We start from the raw sequence: 11,567 nt of genomic DNA, 5'->3' as shown, positions 1-11,567 counted from the left end.
AGTTATTGAATCCATTTTCATAAATAATGTATAGTAATTGATACAATTTTATAAATAGTGTCTCTTTCTTGGTCCAGTTTCATAAATAATGTCTAGTTATTGATCCACTTTCATAAATAGTGTCTAATTCTTGGTCATGTTTCATAAATATTGTCTAGTTCTTACTCTAGTTTCATAAATAGTTTCAACCTATTGGTTTAGTTTTAGAAATAATGCCTAATTCTTGTTTTTGTTTCATAAATAGTGTCTACTTATTGGTCCAGTTTTATAAATAGTGTCTACTTATTGATTTAGTTTCATGAATAGTGTCTACTTATTGATGAAGTTTTATAAATAGTGTTTCATTCTTGGTTCAGTTTCATAAGGTTTGAAACTTGAACCCTTTTTGGTCCTGTAAATGCAACCATTGCGCCCAAAACAATGAACCCAGAAGTGACTATTTAGATCAAAACCTTAAGAAGATTATATTCTCAGTAATTATATTTAAAAAGTTGTTTTCAATTACCAAATTAAAATTTCATCACATTTTTTACATACCTACAATAATAAATGTAGCTCTCGATCCAATTTCTTGAGCTTGGGTGTCACCTTGGAGAAATTTTTCCTTGTGCCCGTAACACAAATAGTATACCATGTGTTATTATGTAAGTGGTGAAATTTTTTATTTTTTATGTTATTAATTTTTTAACAAAAGAATCTCACAACTTGTATAGAGTGTACCACCCCATGTTCTAGGCACATTGAAAAGTTTCTCGTCATCATAACTACTATTGGGAACAACACCACAAAAATAAAACTAGATAATGTAATTCAATTTGAAGTATTTTTCTTATTCTAAAAAGAAAAAAAAAATCCATTAATATAGCTGAAAATGGGTAGTTGACAATGGGAGAAAAATGTGGGAGAAAAAAGTAGAGTGTGGAAGGGAAGCGGGGTACGTGCCCATCGCAAGTTGGGTTTTTTTTATATATAATTTTTAAATTATTCTTTTGTCCTTATTATTAAATAAAATTAGCAGGTGATTTTTTATTAAAATGTAAAGATTTGACGTCATTTTCATTAGTTTAATATATATATATATCTTGTAGCTCAATTAATTAAGAACATTTATTGATGCATCAATGATTTAAGTTTGATTTCGTTCTCCCAATCAATTGTATCATAATATAAAAAAAGGAACTTGTTAAGATAAGTTGTATCTTACTTGAGAAATTCACTCTGGGACTTTACATTTTTCAGCATGAGATGTGGTATTATTTCTAAGTCTAACACGCGATAAGTTTTTACTAGGAAGATGTGAAAGCATGTGTGGCAGTTAGACCTAAGTTACAGTCCGTGCATTCCCAAGCTCAAGCTGCCAAGTCTCGTGGTAGAAGATTGCATACTTCTTTGTTCTCTCTCGATAACTGATATTCAATCTGTTTATGTTAAAATCATTGATGTAGTCATTTAGTACTATGGTTTAGTGGTATTCATATTTATTTGTAAGTGAAAGGTCTTAGGTTCGATTATTGCAAAAGACGAATTTGAACCATATTATTACTAACTCATTGTGAGACTAAGCCCACCCCTCTACAATAATATCTCCTGGAAGTTCAAGCAGCTGACTACGACCGCTCGTGTCAAGGAAAAGTCCATTAAAGATAGGATTAATTACTAAATCCTATTTTTAATACATTCTCAAGTGAAGACAAACTCTATCAAGTAAGTAATCTCAATCACATTTATTTTGGGATAACTTCACATTATTCTAAAATATTATTTACATAATATCTCGGAAATATTCTCATCAAATCCTACCCTAAAGGCTGGCCATACTCCTTATAAAGACCTATTTCTCCACCAAAAACTGGTGAGGCTTTTCTATACACAGAAAACCCTTAACACTCACTCTTTTTAGAGAGAGTTGATTGTTTTGCATGTACATTTTGATCAAGACTGAAGTCAGCAGAAATTTCCGTCGACAGCAATCACTACAGGAGATGAACCACTTGCGTACTGTCACAGGCACTCCATTAACTTACTAGACTTTTCTACGTGAAAACGACTTCTTTGATTTTGTGCTAACATTTCTTCTCGAATATCGGATGTAGACTATAGTCGAAGACTTCATACATGTGAAGTAACACCATTTGAGGAAGGATATGTGAAAACTAAACAAAATGTTTGGCAGAGAAACAAGAAAAATAGCCATGCTTTTGAAGCTTGTAATTCTCACACTAGTAACCCTAGCAGCAGCTGAAGATCTTAACTTCACCTTCAATGGCTTCCAGTCTGCCAATCTTTACCTCGACGGCATAGCGGGAGTCACACCAAATGGCCTTTTGAGGCTTACAAACGAGACTAAGCAGAACCAAGGCCATGGATTTTATCCCAACTCCATAACCTTCAAGAACTCATCCAACGGCACGGTTTTCTCCTTCTCAACAACTTTTGTGTTCGCCATCAGATCAGAATATGCAGATTTGAGCGGTCATGGAATCGCTTTCGTGGTTGCTCCAACGCAAGGCCTTCCCGGCACTCTTCCAAGCCAATACCTCGGCCTTTTCAACGAGTCCAACACTGGAAATGATACCAATCATGTTTTTGCCGTGGAGCTCGACACCATCCAGGGCAAGGAATTCAATGACATCAATGACAACCATGTTGGGATTGATATCAACGGCTTGCACTCTGAGAAAGCTGCGTCAGCTGCATACTATGATTCAAATAATGGCAGGTTTCGGAATTTAACTCTCATCAGCGGTCAACCAATGAAAGTTTGGGTGGAATATGATGGCGCCAAGAAGCAAATCGATGTCACTTTGGCTCCAATCAATGTTGATAAACCCTACACTCCACTTTTGTCTTTGAATCTCGATCTTTCGCTGATACTCAACGAAACAATGCATGTCGGCTTCTCTTCATCCACCGGCTCAGTCCTCACATCTCATTATGTGTTGGGTTGGAGCTTCAAAATCAATGGCCAGGCTCAAGAACTTCTTGTGTCAAAACTTCCTAAGTTGCCGCGAATAAGAGGTAAAAAGAGGTTGAAACTTTTGACAATTGGCGTGCCTATTTTATCTGTGAGTTTGATTTTTCTGGCAGTGTACGGTTTAATTTACGTCATAAGAAGGAAGGGGATGTTTGCAGAATTGCTCGAAGATTGGGAGCTTGAGTATGGCCCTCAAAGGTTTAAGTACAAAGAGTTGTACATTGCAACAAAAGGGTTTAAAGAAAAGGAGCATTTGGGAAGTGGGGGTTTTGGTAAAGTGTATAGAGGCATATTACCCACCACAAAAACTGAGATTGCTGTGAAGAGAGTCTCACATGAGTCAAGGCAGGGGATGAAGGAGTTTGTGGCGGAAATTGTGAGCATTGGCCGCCTTCGCCATCGGAATTTAGTCCCACTCTTGGGATACTGCAGAAGAAAAGGGGAGCTGCTTTTGGTGTATGACTACATGCCTAATGGAAGCTTGGACAAGTACCTCCATGACCAACCGGCGGTCACTCTCAATTGGAGGCAGAGGTTTAGAGTTATCCGAGGCGTTGCTTTGGGGTTGTTCTATCTTCATGAAGGATGGGAACAAGTTGTGATTCACAGAGATGTTAAGGCCAGCAATGTGTTGTTAGATGGTGAATTGAATGCAAGGCTAGGGGATTTTGGGCTTTCAAGACTATATGACCATGGAACAGACCCTCAAACTACTCATGTAGTTGGAACACTCGGGTATTTAGCTCCGGAACATACAAGAACAGGGCGGGCCACAGCGAGCACCGATGTGTTTGCTTTTGGGGCATTTTTGCTCGAAGTTGCTTGTGGAAGAAGGCCGATAGAAGCGCAAGGTCCCGAGCAGGATTTGATCTTGGTGGATTGGGTTTTTTCTTGTTGGAACAGAAGTAATATTCTCGAGGCAAAGGATAAAAACATTGGGACGGATTTTGTAACCGAGGAGGTGGAGTTGGTATTGAACCTAGGGTTGCTGTGCTCTCACCCGGAGCCTTCGGCTAGGCCGAGCATGCGACGAGTCGTGCAGTATTTGGAGGCGGACATTGCTTTGCCAGAGCTCTCAGTTCTTGGGCTTTCTTCAAGTGGATTGACTTTTGCTTACCCTGAAGGTTTTGATGATTTTGCTATGTTATATTCTTCTTCTGTGGCCAAGGGACTTTCATCTTCATCGTACGCTGCAGAGTCCGCACTCCTCTCAGGTGGTCGCTGAATGAAAAGGAACTACGCGTTTTGGATACAGAAAAAAATTACTCGTGTATGTATTCTGTTTCGAGAGTAACGTTACGTCTAGTATACTGGAATCCAATTCATAGCCATAGATATATATATATACTGCAACATCTATATAGCCATAGACAAAATCTATATATGTAACGTGGATGAAATTTCTGTATATTTTCGATATCAATTGTCTGGGGTTGACCCAAAATATGTGAAGTCTGATATAAACAAGGTAGATTACATTCCTACAATCACGACGTTTTATTTCTTAATTCTAGTCCGCAATATCATAATGAGAATTACATGACAAGGTGTTTGTTTCCGTTATCAAGTGATTTATGCTCTTATGCTTAGGTGCTGATTTGAAACTTGTAATCTTTAACATTTTTAGAAAAAGGTATGAAAATAGGAAAGAGGTCCTCTACGGATCTCTTCCCCTAAGACCACCGGATCAAGTGATTCAGGTTTTTGAAATTTCATACAACGATTCATCTATTTTGATCCCTTAAAAGCTATAATAATTTTTTACCGTTGAATAAAATTTCAACGATCCAAATCACTTGATTCAGTAACCTTGGTGGAATTGATCCGAAGAGGATCTCTTTCCATGACAATATGCACAATTAGAAATTGTCAGAAATTTTAAATAAAAAACAAAAATAGTGAATGCTAAAACGACAACAAGTGGTAATAAACCACAATTTGATGGCACTTTATTATACGTTTAGGGTGCGTTTGTTATATTGGATTATTTCGAACTGAACTAATTTCAAATACTAAGTTGAACTGGTTAAAATAGATTAAGTTTGATTAATTTAGCTAAACGTTTAGTGTCATGTCCGACTAAAAAGCAAGATTACTAACAAACTCTAAAATTATATTATTTAATCTGTATCCATTAATATTTTATTATTAATTCTACTTTTTTTTTCTTTGTTTCTAGAACCTCCTCTCTCTCGAGAAACCTCAGTCCTCTCTGCCTGCATCAACCATGCTTTTGAAAGCTCTCCAATTTAGACACACAATTGCCGTTTCAGACACTCAAAATTTGTTTCCTTCATCAACCATGCTTTCATGGAATTCCCATTTGCAGAAAAATCACTTTCAAAATCCCCAATTCCTACTAATTGCCATTTCATTTTCTTCCGGTTTCTCTCTTAATTTTCTCACCAACCAAACACTTTTCAAAATCCCAGTTCCTACTAATTGCTCACATTATCTGTCGCATCAGATTCAGATCACAGTTTGTTGAATTCTCGCGACGGAACGCGATTGGTGTGGGAAAATCAGCAGAAGCGGGTGTTTGGTAAGTCAGAAAATTCAGAACGTTTATGAGGTTGAGAGAGCGATGTGTGTGTGTGTGTGTGATCTAAGATAGCGAAAGACTCGTCTTTACTGTCGTTCGGGTCAACCCAGCGGAAGACCCCAAATCGAAGTTGGGTTTTGCGGGACGGTGAAGATCGGTGAGAGCCGTTTCTGATTTGGTCATCGGAGAAGGGGGCTGCAGCTGCTGGTCATGTACAAAAGAGAATGATTAGGTTCGCTGCCTGCAGACGAGGGAGATGGGGTTAGCAATCCCGTAGTTTTTGGGGGCCTCGCGAAGACCTCCAAGTGAGGGATTTAGTAGATGCGAGTCACCCTTTATCACATTAAACTTAGTCTGTAATAAACACATGCCTACACTAATATCTAATTCAATCCGTTAAACTTAATGAGACCAAACAAACGTGCTCTTAGTTACCTTCAAATTCAAATTTTAATTAAAAATTTATAAATATTTATGTTGGTACATATTTTCTAATAATATACATATTTTTTTTTTTTTTGGGATAGCTAAGTTAGCTAAAAATGTGTGAATCCTTTCCGGTCAGGTTTAAATTTTGTCCTCAACGGTTAGCGCATTGGTATTCTACCCATATTTTTCAAGTTTGAATCTCCCATTCTCTTGTAAGTTTTGAACCATCTCTCTTTTCATCATAATAATAATAAATTTAAAAAAAAAGGTTTGAATCTCCCTCCCTATCATTTAGATTAATTTAATTAGTGTCCACCACCACTTGGATAAAATAATGTCCACACATAGCAACTCAATGGCGAAGATTAAAGCATAGAAAAAGATTCGCTAGTCAAGTAGATTAGAATCAAGGTCTAAAATATCGATGATATCAGAAATATCGATAGTCCAAAAACACGGAAATTTCGATGGAAATATCGGGATATTATCGATATCGATAAAAATTGAATAAAAACCACGAAAATTGTAAGAAAAACTTGGAAATTTTTATTGAAACTTTCTAAAATGTTTATTTAGTCAATTAACTATTAGTTTATCACAAAAAAATTGGAAGGAAATGCATTGCATGATGGATTTAACTGATTTAAGTTGATTATATAGCGAGCTGGCAAATAATGTTCATGTAGAAAATATGTAGTAATTAATAAAAGAAGTTTAAACACACCATAATCATTTATATATAATGAATTAGTACAATATTTTACACTTTATAAAAATTTATCCTAGATAATAAATATTAGCTTGCAAGCCTTGCAGACATCTTAACGACCATATAAATATTAAAGGCCGAATATGTAATCACAAACACATCTGTAGCGAGTTGGATAAGGCCCAGGTGCGTGGTTGACAAAGGGAGGGGTTCAAATCGTCCTCTAAAACACCGATAATATCGATATTTTAGACCTTAGTTCCAACTAATGGTTAAAAAATTTGAGGCAAAACCCTTGATATCACTGACAATTTGGTTAACATGCCCCAAATATTGTGAAAACATAATTTCAAGCGAGGCCCAAAATATTGCACAGAAGGGCCCAAAAAAGCAAGGTAGGAAACGTCGGCCTCATCCTCTATTGACTTCTCTAAGGCACGGACGCGAAACGCATGTATCGAAGTCCAAAAACGCACAAAAACTCAAATCTTTCTTCCTCCGATCAGAAAACCAAAACCCTAGAAAATCAAATTCCCCCAAAAAAATCCCCAAATTCCGCCATGGGAAACACCGAGAAGCTGATGAACCAGATCATGGAGCTCAAATTCACCTCCAAGTCGCTCCAACGCCAGTCTAAGAAGTGCTATAAAGAGGAGAAAGCAGAGAAGCTCAAGATCAAGAAGGCAATGGAGAAGGGAAACGTCGACAGCGCCCAGATCTACGTCGAGAACGCGATCCAGAAATGCATTGAGCAGATGAACTACCTCCGCCTCGCCTAGTGGCTTGACGCCGTGGTGGCGCAACTTGACACCCAGGCCAAGATGTTCACCATCAACAAGTCAATGGGCAATATCGTCAAATCGCTCAAGTCGTCGCTGGCCATTGGAAACCTTCAGAAGATGTCGGAGACCATGGACTCGTTCGAGAAGTAGTTTGTGAACATGGAGGTCCAGGCCGAGTTCATGGAGACTGCCATGGCTGGCTCCACCTCACTTTCGACACCGGAAGGTGAGGTCAATAGCTTGATGCAACATGTTGTGGATGATTTGGGTTTCATCTCACGATATTATCAATATTATCGATAATATCGCGATATATTGTCCAAGTAATGCATTAAAATGTTGAAAATATCGTCTCCGATATTTTCGCGATAATATCGACAAAATATCGATATATTGACGATAATTAAGTGGATAAATGTGAAAATATCGTTCTCTAAAAAAAACGATATTATCAACGAAATATTGCAGATAATATCAATATTTTAGACCCTGATTAGAACAATATGTTTTTCATTCTACATTCAAGTTCCAATCGCCTCCCGTAGTTTAGTTGATCTTGTATAAAAATAAAATAGAAAAAGTATAAGAAAGAATTTTATGAAATGGGCTTTGCCACCTCTAACAATCACAATTAAATTGGACTTTTTACATGAAGTTTTGCTTGGCCCAAAGTCTCAGTGCTGGCTGTTCAATTGTCCATGGCAGAGAGCTCAGCAACTCCTCAAGTTCTGAACTTTCAGATACTTGACCACCGCCCAATGTCACAGTAAAAGAGGTTCCGCCAATTCCTAGGGTTAGGGTTATGGTTGAAACTCCATTATTTGATACATGTAGTAGAAGTAGAAATAAAAAATAGACTCTAGCTTTTCTGCGTTTTTGCTTCCAACTATTCTGCTCCATCGGCACAAATTCCTCTGAAAACTATAATTTCGACATGTATATGTGCGTCACTGTGAACTGTGAAGTGTGAAGATTCAAATTAATTGTCGTTACGACTGGCATGCAGGGGTCTCTCTCCTCCCGTATGCTTCCTTTTACACTTTCCTAATAATATCTTTGTGAAATTTTAATCTATATGACTACATCGACTAGAACTTGGTAGAACTAATAAGGAGCTGTTTGCTTACCATTTCGTGTTTAGTTTTTTTTCATTTTTTTTTCGAAAACTAAAACCAAAAATTCGTTTGGAAACTACTTTAACCCAAAAAATGAAAACTCAAAACCAAAAATGAAAACTACATTCTTAAGTTTTCAAACGAAAACTGAAAAAACGAAAGTAGTTACCAAACTAGTTTTAAGTTTTCAAAAAATTGAAAACTAAAATTTAAAAACTGAAAACGAATGATTATCTAACTTCCTCTAAGTTTATGAAATTTGCAATCTGCATGGAATTTTTTTTACTTGTTTACTTATGTCTTGTAGTCTTGTAGATAATCAAATAGAAAGAACAGAAAATTGTTGAAATTTCAGTATATTTCTATATGAAGAAATTTGAAGAAGAGAATTTTACATAACTAAACATGAAGCAAGTATAGTACTCTCACTTTAACCGGGCCATGGAATTGATCATGGCCACTTGCTCACTGATAATTTGATCATAGTTTAGGGAGGTGGATTGTCTGCCCTCCCATTGCTATACTCTTTCCATCCCTTCCTGTTTTGTGTGGTCACGATTAAGCCACGTCAACATTTTATATTCCTATTACTTTTTGTTTTATTATTTTTATAAAAAAATCAATATAAAATATTGACGTGACTTAACCGTGACCACACAAATAGAAAGAAATAGGAAGAGTATGGAAATTGGAGGGTAGACAGTCCACCTCCATAGTTTAGATGGTGTTGCAGACTTGGAGTCTTACCTCTGTTTTATGTATTAAATTGAATCGACGATCAGTCCACCACTCTGAAGACTTTCAAGTGATGGTCTTGTGCGTACATTGTATGGAAGTACTTTTCATCGGGGGGATGGACCAGTTGCTATTGGTGGAGGGCACTGGACACAAAAGATGACATATTTAATTAGAGCGACAACAAAGGTCTATCTGTCTATTGTCATCTCAACTGTATTGATTTTGCTTTTATATACTTGTGGTAAGTCTTAAAACTGAAGTATATATGTACTGAAAGTTCAGAAGACTTGACAGAAAATTAAGAATGGCAGCCGTGTTTTTCGGGTCGTATTTTCCTTTGAAGAAAATGCACCTACAAAATAATATCTTCGATTAAGGCCAAAAATCTCACGGCCGAAGAATCTCCGATGCCAAAGTTAAAATTCTGAAAAGAATGTATTTAGGAGTTTGTAGGTAGCCAATAACTTTGCCTTTTAGTGGGATAAGAGGTGTATTTATAAGATATTTGCCGATCCTTTGGGTGGAGAGTGGCTGGCCATATTTGGTGGTAATGGGTGAATAATTGCAAGATATTATGTGAAATAATATCTTGCAATTAACATGGTAATTATTCCTAATTTAAATATGAAATTTTGGGAGTTACCTTTTGAATAAAATCAATAAGGGATTGATAAGAAGTGATGAGAGGAAAATGAAATGAATTTCATATTGATCACCTTCGACTCTTTCTTGATTGAACTGTTATTGTCCGTTGCATGTGCATGAGAATCCCAGTGTGCCTTGAGAGTAATCTCGTCTTTTTAACCCAAAAAATCACTTGTTGCCTCCATGATTTTTCGGATTATTTTTTGCTGGCACGGCCAAGTTCACATCCAATGGTTGTTTGGCGCTTACAAATGATACTTACAAACTCGGCCATGCCTTCCACCCCTACCCAGTAACCTTCAAGAACTCATCCAATGCCACTAATTTCTCCTTCTTTACCACCTTTGTCTTTGCTATCAGATCCAGTTGGTAACAATTTCAGGTGGTCACGAAATTGCCTTCGTCATTTCTCCAACAAGGGGATTTTTGGAGCTTTTTTGACCCAGTAACTAGGCCTTTTTAATAACACCAACAATGGCAATGAAGCCAATCATGTTTTTGCTATAGAGCTTGACAGCATACAGAATATTAAATTAGGTGACATCAATAACCATGTGAGGATTGATATTAATGGTTTGCACTCTAAGAAATTAGCTCCAGCAGGATATTATGCTCAGAACAATGGGGGTTCCGAAACTTGATGTTGACTTGTATAAAGTTTCCTACAATTTAGGAATTCCTAGTTAGGGTGGTTAATCCCTTGTAATCTGGGATTGTAATTATTGTAATTATCCTCTCTTTGTCATGGCACCTCTAGGATTGTATATTATACCTCAAATTTAGAAGAAGAATAATATAATGATTCAAATCATTCTCTTCTTGGCACCAAAACTAGGTCGGAAAAAAAAAATCCAAAAAAAAAAAAACCTCGTTGTGCTAGGTAGCTCAGTGTGCAGTTCAAAACCCAACTTGTTGTGCATGACAAAAGCACAATCTCTAATCAGGGAGCGGTGTTTTTCTACCATTGTTATCCCTCAGAAGAAAACCGTATCGAACGACTAAGTGTCGTTCCTGTCCTCAAATCATAGCGAGCGATTCCTCTATCATTGTTATCCAAGAACGTGTGCAGACAGTCTCACAGCCCAGAAAACTTTGCAGTCTGCAGCCCGTGTTTCCTCTTCTCTTATCCCCGTGTTCCCTTGATCAACACCACTGCCTTTTAACCGCGTCAGGGCTTCGGTGCGCCATCCTGATTTGTGATTAGTGAGCAACTTTGTGTTGTTGCCGCTTCGTCTTTATTCTCAAGCAGCAAGCAACTTTCTGCGTTGTTGCTGCCCATATTAGATCAACACATCATAAGACCATTTAGTCAATTATCTGCATTGTTGTCCAGTAAACTTGCTGCCCATATTTTTTGTCAATAGATTCTTTTTTAACCCATATTGGCAAGGCTGAGACCACTACTGTGGCAGGCAAAGCATGTGCTTCTGTTGCTGAATCTAAAAGCACATCAAATTGTATAATTGACTAGGCATCAGCCCCAAGTGCCACGGTCGGTGATGATGGTAAACCTCTATACACTTCTACTACTGTTATGAATATTACATGGATAATTGATTCAAGGACTACTGAACATATGACTTATGATTGTAGAGAACTTCCGATTCTAAAACCATTAACTCAAACCATTGTC

The 11,567-nt window shown here is 37.2% G+C and overlaps 1 protein-coding gene and 1 pseudogene across 1 annotated transcript; both read left to right on the top strand.

Annotated features, from left to right (window-relative positions):
- Positions 1-2,097: 2,097 nt before the first annotated feature.
- LOC126592823 (L-type lectin-domain containing receptor kinase IV.1-like) lies at positions 2,098-4,495 on the top strand. The gene has a single exon (XM_050258609.1). It carries the CDS (start codon positions 2,163-2,165, stop codon positions 4,197-4,199), a length of 2,037 nt encoding a protein of 678 aa, XP_050114566.1. The 5' UTR covers positions 2,098-2,162; the 3' UTR covers positions 4,200-4,495.
- A 2,625-nt stretch (positions 4,496-7,120) lies between these two features.
- LOC126592244 (ESCRT-related protein CHMP1B-like) lies at positions 7,121-7,739 on the top strand (annotated as a pseudogene).
- The last annotated feature ends 3,828 nt before the right edge of the window (positions 7,740-11,567 follow it).

The sequence above is a fragment of the Malus sylvestris genome, chromosome 12, assembly GCF_916048215.2.
Source record: "Malus sylvestris chromosome 12, drMalSylv7.2, whole genome shotgun sequence".
Lineage (NCBI taxonomy): Eukaryota > Viridiplantae > Streptophyta > Magnoliopsida > Rosales > Rosaceae > Malus > Malus sylvestris.
Note: the sequence above shows the minus strand (reverse complement) of the source record. Positions and strands in the feature narration are given on the sequence as shown.